We start from the raw sequence: 24909 nt of genomic DNA on the forward strand, positions 1-24909 counted from the left end.
CTATGAATTTGGTAAAGTTGCAGGATACAAAATTAATGCACAGAAATCTCTTGCATTCCTATACACTAACAACAAAAGATCGGAAAGAGAAATTAAGGACACAATTCCATTTACCATTGCAACAAAAAAAATAAAATACCTAGGAATAAAGCTACCTAAGGAAGCAAAAGACCTGTACTCAGAAAACTACAAAATACTGATGAAAGAAATCAAAGATGACACAAACAGATGGAGAGATATATCATGTTCTTGGATTGGAAGTATCAATATTGTGAAAATGAGTACCCTACCCAAAGCAATCTACAGATTCAATGCAATCCCTATCAAATTACCAATGGCATTTTTCACAGAATTAGAACCAAAAATTTTACGATTTGTATGGAAACACAAAAGACCCCAAATAGTCAAAGCTACCTTGAGAAAGAAAAACAGAGCTGGAGGAATATCAGGCTCTCTGACTTCAGACTATACTACAAAGCTACAGTGATCAAAATCCCTACAGTGGTAGCGACTTCCCTGGTGGCACAGTGGTTGAGAATCTTCCTGCCAATGCAGGGAACATGGGATATCCCTGGTCCGGGAAGATCCCACATGCCAGAGAGCAACTAAGTCCGTGCACCACAACTACTGAGCCCGAGTGGTCACAACTACTGAAGCCCGTGTGCCTAGAGCCCATGCTCCACAACAAGAGAAGCCACCGCAATGAGAAGCCCATGCACCACAACAAAGAGTAATCCCCACTTGCTGCAACTAGAGAAAGCCCACGTGCAGCAACAAAGATCCAATTCAGCCAAAAATAAATAAGTTAATTAATTAATTAAAAAAGAAAAGAAAAGAAAGACAGTATGGTACTGGCACAAGAAGTATAGATCAATGGAACAGGGTAGAAAGCCCAGAGATAAACCCACATACCTATGGTCACCTAATCTATGACAAAGGAGGCAAGAAAATACAATGGAGAAAAAACAGCCTCTTCAATAAGTGGTGCTGGGAAAACTGGACAGCTATATGTAAAAGAATGAAATTAGAACACTACCTAACACCATACACAAAAATAAACTCAAAATGGATTAAAGACCTAAATGTAAGACCGGACACTATATAAAACTCTTAGAGGAAAACATAGGAAGAACACTCAATGACATAAATCACAGCAAGATCTTTTTTGACCCACCTCCTAGAATAATGAAAATAAAAACAAAAATAAACAAATGGGACCTAATGAAACTGAAAAGCTTTTGCACAGCAAAGGAAACCATAAACAAGAGGAAAAGACAATACTCAGAATGGGAGAAAATACTTGCAAACGAAGCAACTGACAAGGGATTAATCTCCAGAATATACAAACAGCTCATGCAGCTCAATATCAAAAAAACAAACAACCCAATCCAAAAACGGGCAGAAGACCTAAACGGACATTTCACCAAAGAAGACGCACAGTGGGCCAAGAGGCACATGAAAGGATGCTCAACATCACTAATTATTAGACAGATGCAAATCAAAACTACAATGAGGTATCTCCTCATACCAGTCAGAGTGGCCATCATCAAAAAATCTACAAACAATAAATGCTGGAAAGGGTGTAGAGAAAAGGGAACCCTCTTGCACTGTTGGTGGGAATGTAAATTGATACAGCCAGTATGGAGAACAGTATGGAGGTTCCTTAAAAAACTAAAAATAGAACTACCATATGACCCAGTAATCCTCTTACTGGGGATATACCCTAAGAAAACCATAATTCAAGAAAACACATGCACCCCAATGTTCACTGGAGCACTATTTACAACCTCCAGGACTTGGAAGCAACTGAAATATCCATCAACAGATGAATGGATAAAGAAGATGTGGTACATATATACAATGGAATATTACTCAGCCATAAAAAGGAATGAAATTGGGTCATTTGTAGAGATGTGGATGGACCTAGAGACTGTCATACAGAGTGAAATAAGTCAGAAAGAAAAAACAAGTGTTGTATATTAAGGCATATATGTGGAATCTAGAAAAATGGTACAGATGAACGTATCAGCAAAGCAGAAATAGAGACACAGACGTAGAGAACAAACGTATAGACACCAAGGGGGGAAAGGAGGAGTGGGATGAATTGGGAGATTGGGATTGACATATATACACTACTATGTATAAAGTAGATAACTAATGAGAACCTGCTGTATAGCACAGGGAAATCTACTCGGTGCTCTGTGGTGACCTAACGGGCAGGAAATCCAAAAAAAAGGGGATATATGTATACATATAGCTGATTTACTTTGCTGTACAACAGAAACTAACACAACATTGTAAAGCAATTATACCCCAATTTAAAAATAAACTGAAAAAATAAAGAACTCCTACAACTCAACAACAAAAGAACAAACAACCCTATTCAAAACTGGGCAAAGGATTTGAATAGACATTTCTCCAAAGAATATGTACAAATGGCCAACAAGCACATGAGAAGATGCTCAACATCACTAACCATCAGTGAAATGTAAATCAAAACTACAGTGAGCGGGCTTCCCTGGTGGCGCAGTGGTTGAGAGTCCGCCTGCCGATGCAGGGGACACAGGTTCATGCCCCGGTCCAGGAGGATCCCACATCCCACAGAGCGGCTGGGCCCGTGAGCCATGGCCGCTGAGCCTGCGTGTCCGGAGACTGTACTCCGCAACGGGAGAGGCCACAACAGTGAGAGGCCCACGTACCGCAAAAAAAAAAAAAAAAACTACAATGAGATATCACTTCATACCCATTAGCACACCTACTACTACTACTACCAGAAAAAGAAAAAAAAAAGGAAACAAGTGGTGAGGATGTGGAGAAACTGGAATCCCCGTGCACTGTTGGTGGGAATATAAAATGGTGCAGCTGTGGTCCATGTGTTACCGTGAAAAACAAACGATGGGGTTTGGACAGCTTCCAGTTGATGAACACACTGATATGCTGGGAGCGGGGCACACCTGGAGGAGTCGTGAAAGCTCCAAACCATTTCCCACATACCTTGTCCTATGCATTTCTTCCCTTTGGCTGTTCCTGAGTTGTATGCTTCATAATAAACTGGCAATAGAGAGTAAAGCACTTCCCTGAGTTCTGTGAGCCATTCTAGCAAATTATTAAACCCGAGGAAGGGGGAGTGGAGACCCCAGATTGATGGTTAGTTGGTCAGAAGCACCATTCACAACCTGGGACTTGGGTTTGGCATCTGAAGTAGGGGGCAGTCTTGGGGAACTAAGCCCTTAACCTGTGGGGTCTGTGCTAACTCTGGGTACTTAGAGTCTACATTTAATTGTAGGACCCCTAGCTGGTGTCCAAAGAGTTGGAGAATCGCTTAATGTGAGGGAAAGATCCCACACATTTGGCATCAGAAGTGCTCTGTGTATAGAGGAAACAAGTTTCCTTTTACTATCTGAAAGAACTGAAAGCAGGGTCTCAAAGACATATTTGTGCACCCATGTTCATAACAGGATTATACACAAACAGCCAAGAGGTAGAAGCAATCCAAGTGTCCACTGACAGACGAATGGATAAACAAAATGCGGTATATCCATATGATGGAATATTATTTAGTCTTAAAAAGGAAAGAAATTTGGACACATGCTGCAACATGGATGAAACTTGATGATATTATCCTAAGTGAAATAAGCCAGCTACTGAAAGATAAATATTGTGGGATTCTACTTTTATGAGGTACCTACAGTAGTCACATTCACAGAGAAAGAAAGTAGAATGGTGGTTGCCAGGAGCTGGGGAAAGGGAGGAATGGGGAATTATTGTTTAATGGGTATAGAGTTTCAGTTTTGCAACATGAGAAAGTTCTGGAGATTGGCTACACAACAGTGTGCATATACTTAACACTACTGAAGTGTACACTTAGAAACGGTTAAGATGGTAAATTTTATGTTATGTGTATTTTACAATTAAAATTTTTTTAATTGTAAAGTAAATTGAAACATGTCAACAGAATCATTCCTTCATTTGCTGCCCTGTCCATCTGGCTCAGCTTCTATAAACTTAGAAAGTCAGAGCTGGCAGGGATTTGGAGACATAGTTCCATTTTAAAGATTAAAAAATGGAGGCGACAGTGGCAAGGTGACCTGTGAAGGTCTTGGTATGTTAGCAGTGAAGACAAGACTAGAAAGAAGAGCTCCTGACTGGCCCCCTCCAGACTGGGGCCCTACCCTGCACCACGACCCCGACAGGGACAGTCCGTTTCTTGATGGAGATGATAATAACTCTCATCAAAACCGGGGTTCCTTCCCACACACCACTGGTCTGGGGGGGGTCAGGCAAGCCCAGGAAAAAAATGTACCTTGGTTAAAGTCCCTATGATCTGAATTTCAAAGCCCCTGAACAAACCTGGAAGGAGAAGAGGAGAGAAATACGACCAACTTAAATGCTGACAGGGCACACTGAGTATTGTTTTTTCCATTGAGTTATTTTGTAATCTTTCCCAACATGAGCCTTGAAAGGAATATTACCCTTCAAGGCAGACTGAATAAATGACCTACTGTTTTTCTGCCTGTCTACAATAATATCACAGTATGAGGTATGCATATAAATTATTTTTTATTTTACTTTGATGATTGGGAAAAGATACCAACATATAAGATCAAATCAAAGCTAGCAAATAGCTCTACTGGCAGTTAAGTGGCTGATTTTATTAAAATAAAGACATGTCTGTTTAAACCAAAAAAATGTTGCCGCTGGCACTCTGCTTTGGTTGGGATCTTTGAAATTAAGGCCAAGGTGCTGATAAGCACCCTCACAGCATCGGCCTCCTTTGAAGCACTCGCAGTACCTGGAACAGCGCACGGATGTGCGGTCCACGCAAGTGCCTTGGAAACAATCCCTTTCACCAGTGGTTTATTTTGAGAAGATTCACTTTCAGCTGGTAAGGCTTTGCCCGGATACATTTCTCAGGGCTGATGATGGCTCCTCATGCACATGATGTAGATTCTCTTTGCATTTTGCAGACATTCCTGTTGTGCCTTAACCAGGGGTGAGCGCCACAACCAAAACAGCTGGGAATATTCCCTCATTCCCGCCAGTCTGCAAGCCAGTCTGTAATTCTGCCCCAGGTTCTAGCCCTTCAAATCCTGAGGGATGTTTTCTTCGTCCACAGGTTGCTTAGGTTTTAACTGGCTGTTTAAAGTTAAAAAGGAATATCTCAAGCCCCCTGCCATGCTGAAAGGAGAATAAAAAAGAGTGAAAATAAATTCCATAGATGGTACAACCAACAGTTACTGACATCTTTACAAATACAGTCAACTTAATTTTTTTTGATAACTTGGCTGTTTGTTTCTTTTTCTTTATTTTATTGAAGTATAGGTGATTTACAATGCAGTCAGCTTAATTTGAAGGGAATTATTGAGCCCCCTGTTTTACTTCCTCAAATTTGTGTATTAATCGATGAGAATTAACCCTCTTATTTACAAATCTGTGGGGGCAGAAAAAGAGCAGATCAAGTCTAATAGAGAAACTTGGAGAAAAAATAAGCACTTGGTTATTACTTGAATAAACTATACAGTATTATCCTAAAATAGTGTCCCACCTCTGAGACCCCAGAATGCCTTTCAAAAGTATCTTAGTCAATCCTCCCAATATCCTTAGCACATGGTGCTTCAATGGAGCACAGATTTAGTGAGGTCCATTCACAAAAGGAAGACACACAACTTAAGGGCTTTTCTGAGAGGGGGAAACAGAAAATTAGATCTCAACCCTTTGAATTTTCATTACATGGCCCCATGGTCCACATGAAAGAGTATGTCATAAAAAGAGATGAACTGAATGATTTAAGTAAATTTTATCCTAGAAATTGTAAAGTCAAAACACCTCCTGCTCTTTCACTTATAACATATTAATCAGGCTTTTAAAAATTCATATTTTACTAAAATGAGTTCATTTAAAAATCCCACTTACCAAATATTTAACCCTACAAAGTTTAATACAGAGAAAATGTAGTCTCCACCTACTAACATTCCAATGTAGGCAACGGATACGTTCTGCAGAAAAAGAGAGGATTAATGATTTTAAAAGTAAAGGCTTTAGGGGGAAAACTCATATATATAGTGAAACCTGAAACTAAATATTTTAGTTACTTTTCAAAGAGACTCGCATATAGCAGGGGTTCGTGGAATATTGAATAAGTGGATAAAAACCATTACATATGGCTTTATAAAGAAAATGAAATAAACCACAGCACCATAATCACAGAAACTGCATTATCCATACCCTCTTCCAGTTAATACATAGGAAGAAGATGTAAGAGTTGGGGTGTAATCAGCTTTCCAGATTTCATCTCTTTACCATCACTGGATAGTGAATTTTAATCATATTAGTCCTAAACTTGAACAAACTAAGACATCTGATAAATTACAAGCAGTACTCTGTCCAGTGTATTCTCAGAGGCCCTTGGGCAGCCAACACAGAAGTCTACTGTTGAAGCACTCACTCACGGTAGGAGTTCACGTGAACAGAAACACAAAGCAACTGCAGAACAGAATGTAGAACACCTCCACCCTCCTATTCATTAGCGTGTGTTCAAATGCATGTACACACACGCAGCATACACACCAGTCCCAGAGTTAATCACCTTATAATTGAGCATAGATCTAGGCCGAAAACAGTTCTTCACAAGAATTCCCTTTCTTAGTCAGCAAGGTTCTCCCAGAAAACCAAACTGTAGATCACAAGGTATCTTAGCACAGAAATTTGGTATTTTTTTCAGCTATTTCACTTGGTTTTCCCAGACCATCCCTTCCCACCATTCCCAATTTAAGTCATAATTTGTCTCTTCCTTTTAAATTAGCAAGTCTTCCCTCTTTTTGTGGATTAGGAGATTAGAAGACGTAAGGAGGGATTACCCAGGCACAGCTGAAAATTTCACAAGCCTCCATTCTTACTACAGCACGGATAATAACAACAATAAAATCAAACAGTCAATTCCCCAATTTGGTTGTGCATTTCAAGGCTTCAACCACTTACCTTGATGGCTCCAACCACCGCCGTCGTCAGGGCCGAATTGTAATAGCTGCACAAAAGTGTGGAGTACATCAACAGAAACCTGGGGCAACGAAGAAAACACTTGAGTGTGCCTTACTGGTCTGGGTAATAAACAGATTAAGAAGAGCCAGTAAGTGACCCACACAGGCATTTTAAACAAATAAAAAAGAAAAACACACCATAAAGATTAAAAAATACCTACATCTTAAAACATCTCAATAATTCGATATTTTCAGGAAAATGGTCCAGTCGTGCATTAGCCAAACTGTCTATCTTAGGTGTCCTTTTCATTTTGTCTGTGCATTTTCCATCAGTGTTTCCACAAAAAGGGGATAAGGACAACGAGATTTTTTAAATGATCTGAAATCTTTCATTTAACAGATGTTACAACAGTGGGTTTCAGTCCTCTCTGTGCATCAGAATCACCTGGTGCACTTTTAACACCATGATGCCCGGCAGAGGGTCTCCAACTGGTTTGAGGTGGGGACCCAGCCATATGCCATATCAAAGCTCTATGGATGATTCTAATGTGCAGCCAGTTCTGAGAACCACTGGTGTTAGCAGGGAAAACCAGCTGAATGATTGCTAGCTTTGGACAAAGAAGATTTAAATAATGGATTCCACATGCCAGTGGTACTCCTGTACCTTATTACTAAAGTTAATCTGACAGGCATTCAACACGGACCAGTATATGGGCACTTGTCAACAAAATGACTACAGAATCATGACCAAACACCCGATAAGAAAATATACATATACACAGGAATGTAGAATTCAATCAGAGATAAAGAAATATATTCATTTCACTCAAGTGGTAATGAAAATTAGCTGTAACCTAGGTGGGGTGCAAAATTTCATCCACTGGAATCAGGTGATTAAATGTTGAAAGAGGTTACAATAAAAACTGGTTGAGAATGAGACTGGAAAGATACTGAGAGAGCGTAAGATGTATTGGATTTTAAAGCTAAACACCAGTTAGAAGGCATGAGCTTGGGAACTGTACTCTAAGAAAGGGCTCAGCCCCTAAGCATTAGGGAGACTCCCCCTGGGGCAATTTAGCACCCAGTCGCAGGTCCAGGACCAAACTTCTGATTGTTAATAACAGAATCTAGATCACAAACATTAACCGTTTTTGTCCTGAGTATGTTCATTACCCGGGATGATAGAGAAAAAATATTAGAGATAACATACATCAAGCTGAGGAATAAACTCAATTACAAACAAATTCTGTAATCTTCAAAATAATGTCTGTCTTTGTTATTAAGGTAATTACAATAATTTGGCAAGTTAGAGAATCCAACATCTTGGTCTTTGTGGCTTGTATTTAAAATGTGCAATTGATATTAAATTTGCAATTTTCACTTGAATGGGATAAGAAAATCTAAGTCTGTACACAGTATTCAAATGTTTAAAAGAAGCTGATTTACCACATTGCCAAGTTTGGTTTATTAGATTTCAAAGAGTTGCTAGACTTGTAAAGCAACCTGGCCCATCAGCTTCTCTAGGGCCTTATTAAGGCTTGGAATTGCTGGAAAAATCAGGTCAATTACATTTGTAAATCACATTTTAAATGTTTAATTTTTTTTAATTCACTAAGTTGTAAACAAGACTGATTTACAGTAAATTATTTAGGAGATTTCAATCAGTTAAACTTGGGTTAACAAACCATTAATCAAATAATGAAAGTAAATATTCTTATGTTAGTATAAAAATTACTAGCTTTATAAATAGAGCAAGAATATTTATAAATTGGCTTAAGAAAATCTAAGTTTTTTTAAAATTTTTACAATTTTAATAAATTCAACATTAATTCAGAGTCCCAGGGAACTATAAATAATCCAACTTATGCATAAAATGAAAAGATTAAAAAACTCAACCTGGTGTTACTTGGTGCCTGGTCTGCTGGGCCTGGGTAGTAAGAGTATATAAACCCACAGCATCTGCCCTGAAGGAGCTAAGAGTCTAATAAAATAAAACAGAGACCACAACTCCCAGGAGGGGCCCAACCCAATTTCCAGGACACAGAAAAGCTTCCTGCAGGCTTCCTAAACTGGAGTGCAGCCTTAAACTTAGACAGTCATGAATATCCTTTATGTCCTATTTTTGCTTAAAATTTCCTACTCCAGGGTTTCCAATCATGCAATGTTTTCTTCATTCCACATTTTAGCGAAACCACCTTGGCCAATATCCATCTAGCATGAGTGTGGGCCACTAGGACACTCACCCACCAGCTGGGCTGAGCGAGGGGAGGAGTCCCTGTCTCCAGCCTCCTGGGGGAGTTTGAATTAGCGGCAGTCCTCCTAAGTGACAGATGGCATCTGACACAGGAACAGCCACTTTCTGCAGACAGAAAGGCTGCACTTCTTAGTATACCACCTGGGTGTCCCCAGAGGGTAACTATAAAATGACGAGGATCAAAGGAGTGTATTAAAACTTTTTCTAAGAAACATGATTTATTTCTATACGCAAATATGCACCTACACTGTCCTTTGGCTAAGACCAAGGTTCTGAATTAAAAGACCCTCCATTAACTCAATGCAAAGGAAACCACTTTTAACACCAAAAATGTCAACCTCCACATGACAGTTTTGATTTTAGCATCTGTGAATTAATAAAATGTAAAGATATTTAAAAGCATGGCTGAATTTTCAGTACATTTCTGCCATTACGTACTTATAAAATCATACTTATCATCTGTGTACATTTGAAAACTAATGGCACATACAAAAGATACACATTTATTCAGACAACAGATACCAGCTGGTGTTTTGGCTTATAGGGCCCCAAGGGATGGAGGTACCCATGTGAAAACCCCTGAACCAGAACCCTTGCTCAAAGGTTTCTTCCTGTTTCTGAAAAATAACACAAAAAATAACTGATTAACCCAAAGTTGGACGGCACACTCGTGGGAGTCACAGGCAGAACTCAAATGGCCTTGTTTACAACTTGTTGCTGGTTACCATTCCATGTACAAGCATACATAGAAGTCCAACACAAATGTTCAAATAATAAAATGTTACTTTTACACTCCTTCCACCAACCACAATTGTACCCAAGCACATTACTTGCTTATTTCAGATTTCAAAGAATTTCAAGTAATCTCATCTTGCCCATCTCTGGTAAGAACTCTCTCCTACCCCAGACCTCAGTGGTGTGCCAGGGAAGCCAAAGTCATGGGATAAATATGATCTATTTTCCTGGAGCATCGATTTTACGCTACAATGTGGTTTGTTGGGAAATGATGGAAATATCTACACTCTCTGAAGGTTCTGTCACTCCTGTGTCCAAGCAATCGGCAGAATCCTATTTTGTCTTGGACCCTACATCTTGGCAGGATCAGTGAAGGTTCAAAGAATAGAACATTTTTTATGCTGTGAGTAGGGAAAATTGATACATTTGTGTTTCTATTAAGGAATATATTACTGCTTCAGTGAGATCAAAGAGGCTGCTACTAGGGCAGAAACAGATTAGGATAATTGCCTCCAGGGCTTAGGGGCTGGTGCCAGATGCTGTTGTGAATGAACCAGAACCTGTCACTTCTCGGCAAGATTAAAAAGAACAGCAGAACTAGCTTTTTAAAATCTAGTTTGTCAACTTACATTTCAGTCTTATTTTACCTCTACCTGCATTAAATTATCGTGGCTCCCACAATCCAGTCTACCTGCCTGATGCAATTTCACTTCATCATATGCTTTATTTACAAACTCTTGATTACAAATAGCATTTCTTAAAGCTGAATCATTCACCATGACTCAGAAGAAAAGTCTGCTCTTTTCGCCATTCCACTGGCTTCTTAACATACAGTTCTAAAGTGTTATAATTTTTAAATTATATTTTCAACTCCGGATAGAGGGTTGGTGGTCAGAGAAAGCAAGTTTGAAATGCAAACTTGAAAGCAGTGAAAATAAGAAAGAAGCTGAGAGAGAGTTCTCTGGAGTCAAGGGTCGGAACACGCACGTTAGTCCTGAGGCTCCCTGAGCATGAACCGAAGAGAAGGGACAGCCAGTTCCGGTTGTTCTGAAAAGCAAGGATATGCTCAGAAGCTTACAATGGTTTCTATTACTGCAAAGAAGCAAGTGACCTAATCATCGTGTCCTCTGAGTGAGAAACTGTAAGAAAGCAGGATTCTGAAAAATGCACCATGCCAAAATGGAAGTTTCCTTCTAGAGCAGTTTCAGAATTAAAACATGGTGGTTGAAGATGAAGCAGACATAACAGAAGAAAAACTATTGAAGTCATGGGCTATAGGCAGAACCAAATCTGTCTGGGGTGAAAAAGGACAGCCAAACTGAACAGGCTGGGCTCAGAAATAGAAATATTAACAACAAAAACAATAGTTAACACTTACTGAACATTTTCTATATGTCTACACTAAGGGCTCTTTACTCATTCAATACACATAACCTTATAAATTAGCTACATTACATCATTGTTCCCATTTTAAAGATAAGGAAATTGAGGCTCAGAGAGGGTAAATAACTTGTCCAAGGACCCAGAGCTAAAAAGTGGCAAAGCCAGGATTCAAATCTAGGCCATCTGATTCCAGAGTACAGGCACCTGTTAGAATGATGCCATGATTTTAGTGTCCTCAAAAGACCCACTTAAAAAACTGAGACCTACCTAGTTTTTACCCTTAAAGTTGTAGAATGCTGAAATATTAATGTTTTCATCATTTACTGATTTATTTTTAATTACTATGCCTTTATGACATTTTTACAAGCAAAATGACTACTGATAAAATACTGATTAAGAACTTTTATCAAGAGAGTATTTGTTTTCTAGGAAGCACATTATTAATTGGAAAAAAAGGCACGTAGTTGTAGATCAATAGGGTCAAGATTCTGACAAAGAAGCCCCAGAAGTGCCAGCTCAGGCACTGCCCACCCCACCACTCACTGCAGACAGCTGACGTCAAAGGGTTTACTTCTTGGGACTTCCCTGGTGGCACAGTAGTTAAGAATCCGCCTGCCAATACAGGGGGCACAGGTTCGAGCCCTGGTCCGGGAAGATCCCACATGCCGTGGAGCAACTAAGCCCATGCGCCACAACTACTGAGCCTGCGTGCCACAACTACTGAGGCCCGTGTGCTCTAGGGCCCGCGTGCTGCAACTACTGAAACCCACGTGCCTAGAGCCCGTGCTCTGCAACAAGAGAAGCTACCACAATGAGAAGCCCACGCATCACAAAGAAGGGTAGCTCCCACTCACCACAACTAGAGAAAGCCCGCACATAGCAAAGAAGACCCAATGCAGCCAAAAATAAAATTTTTAAAAATAATAATAAAAAAAAAGGTTTACTTCTTGATTTCCTTCGTGGAATGGTTAAATAGTAAAGTGCAAGTGAAAAAAACAGACAAAACAAAACAAAAATATTATCAAGTTTATAATGACATGAGATAAAACTAAAACTTGGCTCTGCTGTTCACAGGTGAACATGGGCTTAGGCAAGGAAACGTGCTGGTCTGAGTTTGTGTGATATGGGTTGACTTTTTTTTAATTGTAATGGGGGGAAAAGGATGATTTCACAAAGGGTAACTCACAAACACAAATTAGTAGATTTTTTTCAAAGTTATATGTTCTCAGTCAACAACTGGGAAAACTACAAATATCTTACTACACTTAGGCATCCAACAATGGCTGCCTAAGTACTGACAGCACTTAGTACTCACCCACTGCCAAACAACCAATGCCTGAAAGAACACATTATTTGAGAGACTATTGGTTTTGAAAGAGGCACAAGAGATTGCCTAATATCCCCCCTTTGGAAAAGGGAGAAACTGGGTACAGAGTGATAAGGGGATTTGAGCCAGGCAGGCATCAGAGCAGCAGACAATAGGTACAGGATCAGGGTGCTTCAGGGCAGAGGCCATTGCAAAACAGCACTGTCTGTAAACTGAGCCCTGGGCCAAACCCCAAGTGAGAAGGGACACTAGCCCACTGAGGCCAGACCCTCAAAAAGGCCAGAGTGGTCCAGGCCAGGGGCACACCTGGCTACCAACTAGACTAAAAACAATTTGTCCCTGCAGGGAAGTTTCTCAAATTCCAATTTTCAGTCCACAGGACTGATAAAGATTAAATAATATGCTCACAAATCACAGGTCACCAAATACACAAGAAAGCAAACCATAATGATACTCACAAACTACATATTTAGTCAACCAACGACATATTTAGATTCTCAAGAACTGCAGATATTGGAATCATCAGATGCAGAATACAGAATAGCTATGTGTGTAATATCTAAAGAAATAAAAGGTACAGTCTCAAAGATGACCCACAAAAGAATGTTAAGAATGAACAGACAAGTTTGAAAACAAACTGTGGAACTTTTACAAATAAAGTAAAAATTGTTAAAATCAAAAACTCCAGCAGGGAGGGGCAAGATAGGGGTAGGGGATTAAGAGGTACAAAGTACTATGTATAAAATAAGTAAGGTACAAGGATATACAGTACAACACAGGGCATATAACCAATATTTTATAATAACTCTAAATGGAATATAACCTTTAAAAACTGTGAATCACTATGTGGTATACCTGAAACACATAATACTGTACATCAGCTATACCTCAATAAAAAATAAATTTAAAAAAAACCTCCAAAAAACAGGTTAAACATTAAATCAGACACAGCTAAAGAGAGAATTACTGAACTTGAGGATATACATAAATATTTTTACTGATGTGATTACGTTACTGCAACTAAGATCAAGTTTAAGAATTGAAGAGTGTTGATCAAAGACTCATGAATTGTCTTAGTTCATTTACACACAATGAAAATTACAGTACTAGTAATGTAAAAAAATAAGGGGGAATTCATCTTTCTTCACAGGAAAAATCTTTTGACAAATAATTCCAAGACAGTCATTCAAAGACCCTTTCTTATGGGATAAGACACAGGTGCTTGTGTATACATGGAGCCCAGTCCAGGAAGGATACTCCAAACAGCAGTTGCTTCTGGAGAGGAAAACTGCAGTGTCACAAGGCAGGGAAGAAGGGAAGGCGGCTTATGTTCCCTATGCATCCTTTTGCAGCTTTTGTATTATTTACTAGTTGTATGTATTATCTATTCATGAAAAGGACTTTACAAGTTTGGGGAACATATAAAAAGACAAACTGCATGGCCACTCAACAGGAAGCTATACCTAAGGAAAATTTTAAGAACAAAAGCCTAAAATTATTGGGCAATATAATGGCCTGGGCATTTCTCCTTAGAAAACACCCTGAATATAACAGGTACAACACTACAGAAAATGGTTATTTCCAAATATTTATGTGAGGTGAGAACCTTGGGAACCTTGGGATATTGTGACAAAGACAAAAAACACATTTGAATTTGACAGGGCTGCTGATTTTATTTCAAACGAACTTTCAGAAATCAATATGCAACATCATATTTTGAAGGTCACATTTAGCATGGGTCCCAATCCACACCTCTGCTGCAGTGCTACTTTTCAGTAGAAGCTGGAGAAGCAAAAAGGGATTTTGACAGAGCAGACGGAATGTATATTTTGATTAGACTTGTTAAGAGATACCATAGACCAAAGCTTCTTCTTATCTATGGCTTCTTACCCCAAAAAACAGGAAAGAAGAAACTGTATGATAAATAGAACATTCTTCCATTGGTTGAATTCAGTAGCCTATTATCAAAAAGAAAGAAAACTAATGGTTAGATTAATAATACTGGTTTTACCAGTGTGTACACTCTAGTACAAATTCCAGTTTCCCAAACAGAAAATACAGTTTCAAAAATCCTGGGTAATACTAGCTGTGTGACATTGGGCTAATTATTTTTCCTCCCTGAACCTCAGGCTCATTTTACAAACGGGGATTATTTTTTAAAAAACTTCCTCAAAAGGTCAATGTGAGGATTTAATGAAATTGTTTAGAAACTTACAGGTGGCAAGAGCAAAATGACAGCTATTATTGCTGTGGCTATCATTAAATCTTTACTAATTTGTAGTCATAAAATCAGCGTTGTGTTTTTAATAAATAATCTTAAAAGAAAGCTTATTATAAATTTAATAATGCTGGCAAGACTAAGAAAACTTAAAGTTCATAAACTGTTTTCAAGAATTTGCACAAGAGGAAAAAAAAATGGGAATTCCCTGGCGGTCCAGTGGTTAGGACACAGAGCTTTCACTGCCAGGGCCCAGTTCCATCCCTGGTTGGGGAACTAAGAGCAGCCAAAAAAAAAAAAAAATTTGCAAATGCTTAGGATGTATCATGAACAAATAAACTATTGGGTGCTATTTACAAAGCAATCAAGTAATTGGGGTAGAGGAGCTGGTAGACAGAGAAGTTTAAGACAGCTTCTGCTCTTAGGTGAGAAAATAAAAACCCTTTTCAGGTAACAAAAAAAAGGAGTATTTTATTCATGATTTGTCCCTTGCCTGCGTCCAAAAATGACTTTACAGTGACTCAAGACTATATGTAAGTACATGCTGAATAACATGATTAAATATAAATTCACTATTCACTTTCTATTAAGCAATACTTTGTTAGCCAAGTTTTAGTAACTTTGTAGATTTAAAACTATTTAAATCTTTCTTAAGTTTATAGTTCAAATTTTTAAACCAATTAAAATGGAATTCTCTTCTCTGACTTTACTGTCACTGTTTCATTAGTAACATTTTGACCACCTCTTATGAAAAAATACACATTAAATGTTGATAACTGCCAAACATGGTTGATGGGTACATGGGATTTGTTATACTATTCTCTTTCCTTCTGAACAGGTTTGAAAGTTTTCATAATAAAACTTTCTTTTTAACACTTACTTGTGCAATAAAAAATATAATAAATATAAATCTGTCTTACTGGCAAGCCCCAAGCTGATCAAAGGGTCATAAAACATCCAGGACAGTTTATACCAAGACAGTCAAAGATCAAAACCAAACAGAAACTTATGGAAAACATTCTGTGTCTGAAAAATTAAATAAGATTGTGAATAAGAGAAAAGCATATGCCCCAAACTTCAAACCAAAGGTAGGAAAACACTTATTTACTTAAAGAACTGGGAGTATTTATGAAAACAGTATACAAAAACTATATATTCTTGATACCACATAAACCACTGAGAGCTATGTAGTAATTTTCATAAAAATACTTGGATTCATTGCCAGCCTAAATTTTGATAGATTTTAGTTTTATTTTGTTTCTTTAATAATCACGAGGCTCTGCTGGTGGCATTTTAAAAAGTCATGTGGCATGACATTTATTTGAAAACATAGAAAGTAAAGATGAGTAACAATATTAAGTACTTCCTCCTTTAGACTCACTATTGCTATGAAAATATGTTGGAGTGTGAATCTTTTTCATTTTTCATTAATGTGTTTTTTCATCAGAAAAAAGTCCTATTATTTATCCCTATTCATCAACTGCAACATGCTAAATGTACCTTGAACTTATTGCAATGATTCAAATAACTAAAGAAAGTTCACCCACTATTTTCCAGGGGCCTAATTTGTTAACAAGAGGAGCTGGCATTACTGACTTTGTCAATCACAGATAGAATCAAGGTGCTATTACCAGATCTGCTGACTGTGTTAAGTCGATGACTGTGTAAGTCCAAGGTCCAAGAGTGAACCCCCAGTACAGTGAGTCACACACACGAGTCTTAACACAATCTCTGACCCCCTACAGTCAACCGGGAATAATGACTCATCAAAGTACTCCTTCCATTAACAAGAGAAGTTAACCTTTCACTCGAATTCCTCAATTAACTTTCAATACAATCAAACCAAACTTGGCAAATAAAATGCAATTTTATATTGCAGACTAACACACCTAATTATGTAAGTTCACTACTTTTCTGTATTTGGTTCACAGTCTAAAATGGATTCAGCCATGGTTAAAAGTGACCAACTGGAAGAAATTCATAGTGATTCAATGAACACAGAGCAAAACAACATTAGTAGTGAAAAATCTTACTATTTTTTCCTACAGAGTTTTAAAAATTACTGATTACAGTGTTATCTCTTTTGGCATCTCTTATCATATAATAATTTTAAATTAGAGCCAAATTTTTAACTTTATGGTTTTCATATCTTTGTCATCTTATAGAAAGCCTTCTCTTACAGTCTCTTACAGAAAATAAATATATTTTTCTGATTATAATTTTTCTTATAAACTTTTAAATTAAATCCATATATTTAGCTCTGATCCATCTGGAATTTCAGTGAATAGTTATCATTGCTGGGGCTCTCAGGTAACTATAGTAACTTCTGTTTGAAATCTTAAGAGACTGATCAAATGGAAGAGGCTAGATGGGTAAATACTGAGATATTCCAGCATCGAAAGCCAGAATAGGAGCATAATATTCTCCTAGAACACCAGGATTGAATAAGTTAAGGTAAATGTTAGGCCTCTTATACTTTCTAAGATATAAGTGATAGGTTATAGTTTTTATCATATGTGAAGGAAAGAAACAAACACTTTTCATATACTGATACAAATTAAAAAATTGAGGGGCTTCCCTGGTGGTGCAGTGGTTGGGAATCTACCTGACAATGCAGGGGACACAGGTTCGAGCCCTGGTCCGGGAAGATCCCACATGCCACAGAGCAATTAAGCCCGTGCACCACAACTACTGAGCCTGTGCTCTGGAGCCTGTGAGCCACAACTACTGAAGCCTTTGTGTCACAGCTACTGAAGCCCATGAGCCAAGAGCCAGTGCTCCGCAACAAGAGAAGCCACCGCAATGAGAAGCCTGCACACTGCAAGGAAGAATAGCCCCCGCTCACCGCAACTAGAGAAAGCCTGTGCGCAGCAACAAAGACCCAACACAGCCAAAAATAAATAAATAAATTTTTTTTTTTAAATTGAGATTACAGCAGATGACGTGTTTCTAGAGCCAGACAGCCTCCTGGATCTATCACTTACTGTCTTTGGAAAGTTTTTTAAACACTGTGCCCTAGATTCCTTGTCTATAAAATGGGGATAATAATAGTACCTTCTCCTCAAGCTACTGTGGGAATGCAACGAGACAGTTCATGTAGAATACTTCAAACAATGTCTGATAGAATAATTCCTCAATAATTATTAGCTATTTTTACTATTACTTGAGAAAGTATAATAATTCTGCATGGTAATCATTACAAGCAGGTGGCAACTTCTGAAAGCACCATGCTATAAGTTTGTAAGTCAACGATTTAAATATGGAAATACATATTCCTATTGAAATGCTGTTATAAATTATTAACATAATACATGTAGTCTATTTCCAAAAGGTATCTAAAATTCAGTTTCTGGTCACTACGCCATTTATAACACTGTTCCCATAGGGAAATGTGCTTTTAGTTTCAATCAGGTGTTCTAAGAGTTCCTAGAAGTTTCTAGATTTCTATTTCTAGAAATAAATATATATCTGAAAGGCTATAAAGTACCAGAATCTCAGAACAGATAAACTCCAGAGACTCAAAAGAAAAACTCATTTTTGTGATAATGAAAAGAGAGAAGCCGGTAGGACGTTGAGGGCTCATAATTTCACCTTGTTTATGTAATGCTGCTGACACTAAATTGGTTTAATTGATGGTAGCTGAAAAATAAATAATGTGCTTTTAGATATTCTGCCCTGTTCATCATTGCTAGAGGTATACGGGGTGCTTGCTTTAACTTCCAATATTCTGAACTAACAGTGAGGCCCAGGTTCACACACTGAGACCCCTTTAATCAAAACTGGGGTTTCTTGGTAGTTTTCAATATAAACATATGGAAATGGATGTTTACCCCTGGGGACATTGCTGCTAAGCCGTCAACCTTTCTCTTGTTCTGAGAAAGGAACTGTACAAGGGAGAAAGTATAGTTCTGAGAAAGAACAACAAGCCCTGACATTCACCCCAGGAGTCCCCGGAATCTGAAAGCTTCTAAAGTCATTCAAACCCTAAAAGGTGACAAATGGGATTGACGCCCAACCCGTGTGCACCACACAACCATGCTGACTGTTAAATACAGAAATGCTGTCAACGTCTGCCGCTGGGGTGGGGGCGACGGTGGGGGACTGTGAACCCCACCCCCGGCCCAGCAACAACAACAGGGTTAATGAAGGTTAATGCCCAGCCCATGGTGTGGAGGGGAACGTCTGTGGGAGAGGCCAGAGGCCACACTAGACCAGGATTTTGCCCAGCATACCTCGTTTCTCACATGAACTTAAAGTGGTTTGTCTGGTAACTTTCTGAGCCCGCACATTTCAAGGTAGCCATGCGGATGTTATGGGGTGAACATTCACTCTTCCTAAGAGATACCCACCTCCCAACTGGGCCTCCCATCCTTCTACTAACTTATCATTTTATTTGTCTCTGACAGGTGTACAGCAGATAAGGTGAACAGGGCAAATACCAAAAGAACAAAACCTTCTCAAAATTCAAATGTAGATCCTGGAATATTTAGAGGCAAATGCCATGATGTCTGGGATTTACTTTAAAATATTCCGGGGGCGGGGGAAAGTGAGAGCAGATGAGGATAGATGAAATAAGAAGGGTGAAATGCCAAAAAGTGTTGAAGTTGTGTGATAGGTACATGAGAGTTCATTCAATTATTCTATTTTGTGTGTATTTTTCCAAATGTCCATAACAAGGGTAATAAATAAGTAAATCCATTTTTTAAAACTATCAAAATCCCCTTCAAAGTTAACTAGCTTTCTCAGGATCCCCATGCCAACAAAGGGGAAAGGGAGACTCAAACTCAGATTTTTGTTGTTGTTTTGCAAAAAGCTTCAAGACCAGAGTTTTTTTGACTACTTCCTGCTACTCCCCACAGTTCTAAAGATAAATGCCGAGAAAAGGAAAGTGTCAAAGGTATTACTGGGCGTACCAAACATCTTGCTTTCGGAAATCCTAGTTACCTTTATACACTTTTTATTTCAGTAAGTACCACAGGTTAAATATTAAAATTTTAAACACTGCTAAGTAAGAATGAATGACTGTCATCAGCTCACCTGTCGAAGGTCTCCGGTAGAGACACTAATGATAAGAGTTGGGATAATCATGAAGCAGGCATTGTAGAAAAGCACTCCATATTTCCCTAACTCCTGCAAAAACCAAGAAAACTCCACTCAATTTTAGAAATATGAAGCATCAGACTTCCTGGAGCCATTTATTTTATTTTATTTTCCCCTGAAGCTAATTATACAACCATGTACTTATGCAGAGTTAGAACATGCATTCTGACCAGCTCTGTATTGGAATATTTTCAGCAAATTTCTGATGTAAAATGCTTCATTTCAAGTGTACTGTGATTTCCAAAAAAAAATTTGCTTTATCCAAAAAATGACAGATAAAGTGGATGGAGATGGATGGACTCTGAGGTTCCATCCATCTCTGACATTCTAATTGTTCTTTTTTTAAAAGCATGCTATTCAAAATGGGAAATGTGGAACAAAGTAAACAGCATTAACAATATTAATATAAACAGAACTCCTTCAAAACATCTGCTCTTTCCATTAAGGAACAGCAGGGTTAAAACACCAGGTATCTTGTTTTCCAAGCTTGCATAAATTTAATTTTCATTAGAGGCTACATCCGCCACTTTCCATACAGGGTGACACACTGTGATTCTCAAAAGACAGCAAAACCAGTTTTGTAAAACTGCCACCATTAAAAACCAAATGGTAGTGCAGAAAAATACAGCACAGATAAAAAACAGCTCATAGGAATAAGCCTGTCCATCAGAGGGAACACCCTCACTCAACACAAAGAACTTGGAACAAAGAAACATGTGCCTGGCCCATCCTCCAGAGCTTCCTGCACAGCCTGGGGAGGGGGCGGGGCGTGGTGAGGGCTGGGAGCTCTGACCTGAGGGCAGCCACAAGGAAGGAGAGCTCATCCGCCCACCCGCCCCTCGTGACAGGACCTTATAAATTATCCATTCCAATCATCTCATTCCACAGATGAGGAAACTGAGGTTTGGAGAAGTGAAGGTTCCAGGTGACAATAACCAGTCAGCAGCAAAACTTGAATCTGTAACCCACATCTCCAGATTCTCAAACTACAGCTGCTTTCAGAATACTCCTGACTTCACATTGGTCACTGATGATGATGGTAAAAAAACTTCTTCTAATTTTAATTTGCCTTTCAAAATAATCCCCTTTCTATATAGTATTCTGACTTTGCATCTAAAATAGTGCCCATTTTTCCCTTCCTACCTAATTTTCACCCAAACTTTGCAAGACAAGGAGTAACAAGAACCTATGCAGACAAGATAATTAAAAAGAAATTAGTAATCTGTAGATCATAACATGTAAATTAAATTACATGTCATCTTTACAAGTTCATTTTTTCATGTAATTTCAGTGGCCAGATGACAAAACCTAAAAGGTAAAGGAGTGAAGATCTGGTACCTTTGGGTCCATTTTCTGTTTGGTATAAACACCATTCGCTGCTGTGAAGATATCATTCAGGAATACAAAAATATAGCCTTCCAAGTTAAAAGCAAGGTCAGAACTGGGAGGGAGAACACAGAGGAGTATGATTATTCAGAAACTCACAACTTGGCCTCAGACACTCTCTGTTTCATCTTTCCTAATCAAATCCATTTGTGATGCTAGTAACTACCTTTTCTCTGGCATATTTTCCCCCTGTATGGTGATGAATGGTTAATTCTTCTGCCCTGTCCCCAGACAAAAACAAAACCAGGCCTTCAGGAGGCTTAAACTTAATCACAACCGCTTAAAACCAGAGGGACATTAACCATCTTCCTTTGACTGCAAAGCCATTCTTTTGCTAACTGGTAAAGAGGAATGATTTGTTCAACCCACCTGTGGCTTATTGTAGTAAATAGGGCCTTCCCCAGAGTACAGCCCTCTGGGGACAGCTGAGCAGTGACATGGTAAAGGGGTCAAATGAGGAACTGACACCTCCATCTGGTCCCCACTCACGTCATCCACTAGCACCCCCACTATCCTGTCCATCAAAAAGGCAAGGCAGGGATCCATTCCTTCTCTGCAACTCCTCTAAGGCCCCTTTCTTCCCATTCTTTGAAGCATCTTCTCTTCAATTTCCATTTTAAATAAATAACACTAGTATAAAAATGTTTGGGGGGATTATGGCAAAGGGAGGAGAGAGTGAACAACAGCTAAGCCCAGATGTGATGCATTCACCTGCACTTGACCTTGCAAACAGTACCACACCCATGTCCAAATTCATAAGTATATATTGTCAAGAAGGTTTCCTTTACCCTCCTTGGGTCAGTGTCTGGGGGCCTGTGAATTTAACTGACAACAGACAGAATAACGGGGGAAAAAAATACAAATTGTTTTAAATATTTTACATGCACAGGAGTTCACATAAAAGAAATGAAACTCAAAGAAGTGGTCAGACTCTGGGGCTTAGATAGCATTTTAACAAAAAGAGGGTTTGGGTGTTAAGGAACAAATAAATTGTGGGAAAAGGACTAGGAAATACATAGGGGAAACTAATGGAAGATAAGGGTTATTTTAATAAGGTTTGTTTATGCAGATTCATCTAGATGCTTACTCTCTGTCTCTGGTGATAAGAATTGCTTTCCTATTTCAAGTACAGGACCAAGGGACACCTTCACAAACGCAAATTTATGGTCTACTTTTAGGCAGAAAAGGGAGGGCAGAGAACTCTTCCCACATCTATTGATTCTCAATTGCCTTCAACTCAAAATAATGTTTATGCCAAAGTGGCATATATTGGAGTGGCATATCCTTATCCCCTTCAGTATCAAAATAAGATTATTTCTAATCAAAGAGAAGGAAATAGGCAAAAATTGCATCAAAATCTGAATGCAAATTAAACCAGATTTTGCTTGAGGCTTCCACTGGCATTATTTACCTACAAATATATTTGTGAGAATATAAATTAATTTTAGATCATCATAAATCATAATTCTCTGGCTCAATCACAATAGAATCTCTGAAAATAAGGGTTTTCCAGATCTTTCCTACCCACATTCAGCTCAGTGTTAAGAAGTGTCTGCCATTCCCTAAGATGGCAAAGAGATGAATGAGCAAAAAAGTGAGGTACCTTTCCATCCAGAGGAATGGAAAGGAAGTGTTACTCACTTCCTCAGGGAGCCTAAGGGGAATTCTTGGAGTCTTCAGGTCTCCTACTTGAGGGGGCCAGGAATTCCCAACATCATTTGTTTAGGCCAGTAGTGAAAGCACAGACGTTTGATAAGAATTTACTTGTGTTATAAATGGGAGCAGATTCATGGTCAACCCATGTGATTGTTATTTAGGGCTGTTCTCAGACATTATATTTCAACTTTTGCTGGCCATGTGACTTGCTTTGGCAAATACAATGTAAGAAGAAGTAACACATCACTTCCGGGGGAAAGCTTGGAGAGCCAGCAGACAATTCCCCACATGCCTTCTTCCCTTCTGGATGAGCAAGGAAACCCCCTTTAAGGCAGAGGTTCCATCCCCCTGGGTCCCTAAGTAGCTACAATGGGCAGAGCACTCCCACAGCATTCACTGATGTTAGTATGCATCTGGAGTGTGAGCAGAATATACCTGGTATGTTAAACAACCACGATGTAGGGGCTATTTGTTACAGCTGCCTAAACTGGCTCATCTGTTACCTGCCTTTGATGAGTTAATTTGAGTGAGAGCAGAGAAGGGTGCGGTGACAGCTGGGCTGCAGCTAAGAACTGTGCTTGTTACCCACAGGGATATTTTCCATTCTGTGGGTGCTGAGGAAGGGGAAAGCCGAGAATTACTATTCCAAGCTGGCTCTTGGGTAAAAGTTAGATGTTTTGGGAAACACTACTTACCCTTTCAGCTCACTAGAGTATCACCTATGAGCTGAATTCCTACTAACTGCTTCTGGAGATGTGCTTTCATACACACAGGGTCTGACGTGCCATGCCTCATCAAAGACTTACATTTTTATAAACCAATTTTTGTACAAGTCTTCAACTGGCTCTAAGTTAGTGGTTTTCAAACGGAGCTCCAAGAAACCTAGAAGAGAGAGGCGTCCCTGGGGAGACCTCAGCCCTGTGGGAGGAAGGCACTTTTAACAGAGCACCTCCCTTTTTTAGCTACTTCACGCATACATTTTGTTTGAACAAAAGTCTTCATGATCAAAACAGGCTCTAAGTGTAGCTGCTTAATGTCTGTACCAGCACCATATCAGGCATGAAACACAGCACTGAAACCAAACAGGCCAGCTTTAAGGGGGATGAGCTCAGCCACAGCTAGAATTGGAGAAGAGGAAGTTACAGATAAAAAAGGCAAATAATAAACCCTGGTCTAGGCAAGGGACTAAACACATTTATAACAATAATAAACACCATTATTATTGCTAATATCTGTCACCAGCTGGCATGCTATATCTTTAATCAATTTCTTTTGCTTATTATCTGTTTCCACCAACCTGAATGAAAGCTCCATGAAGGCAAGGATTGTTCTCGGTCTTGTTAACTGCTGGACTCCTCAGCACATAGAATGATGCCTGGCATATAGTAAATGCTTCAGCATGTTTTTGTTGAACTTGACCACGAACTAGTGTAAATCCTCGTTTACTATTATCTCATCTAATTCTCATAGTGATGCTATTAGGTGGATGATATTCTAATCTGCACTTCACGGTCAAAATAACTGGGGCACGGAGAGGTTAAATAGCTTGTCCTTGGTTATAGAGCCAGTAAGTGAGGAGACCAGAATAGGGTTCCAGACATCCTGGCTCTGTAGCCCACACCTTATTTAATTTGCAATTAATGATCCAGAACTCTTGTTTCTAAATGAGTTAATGAAACTAGTTTAACTGAAATTCCTCCAACTTTTTCTTTCTTCCTTTCATTCACATAGGTTTTTCTTTTCTATTACAGTCGTCCCTCCATATCCACGGGGGACTAGTTCCAGTACCCCACACCCCCACGCCCTCTACATGCAGGTACCCAAATCTACGGATGCTCAAGTCCCTTATATAAAATGGTGTGCAGCGTCTGCA

General features: G+C 38.9%; 1 protein-coding gene across 8 annotated transcripts in view; it reads right to left on the reverse strand.

The window, feature by feature from the left end:
* Positions 1-4543: 4543 nt before the first annotated feature.
* Positions 4544-24909, reverse strand: part of SLC35D2 (solute carrier family 35 member D2) — a 53914-nt gene continuing 33548 nt past the window's right edge. For 3 of the 8 annotated variants that reach the window (XM_060155379.1, XM_060155386.1, XM_060155385.1), the window contains 6 exons: positions 21333-21435; positions 19932-20024; positions 14567-14634; positions 6979-7057; positions 5914-5996; positions 4544-5178 (listed from right to left, as the gene is read on the reverse strand). In XM_060155379.1, coding sequence (XP_060011362.1) covers positions 5076-5178; positions 5914-5996; positions 6979-7057; positions 14567-14634; positions 19932-20024; positions 21333-21435 — 529 coding nt within the window. In that variant the 3' untranslated portion in view covers positions 4544-5075. Of the gene's footprint in view, positions 5179-5913; positions 5997-6978; positions 7098-14566; positions 14635-19931; positions 20025-21332; positions 21436-24333; positions 24412-24909 lie in introns of all 8 variants that reach the window. The other 5 variants (XM_060155382.1, XM_060155380.1, XM_060155384.1 and 2 more) reach the window with 5 other exon arrangements.

Source organism: Lagenorhynchus albirostris, chromosome 7 (genome assembly GCF_949774975.1).
Source record: "Lagenorhynchus albirostris chromosome 7, mLagAlb1.1, whole genome shotgun sequence".
NCBI classification, from domain to species: Eukaryota; Metazoa; Chordata; class Mammalia; order Artiodactyla; family Delphinidae; genus Lagenorhynchus; species Lagenorhynchus albirostris.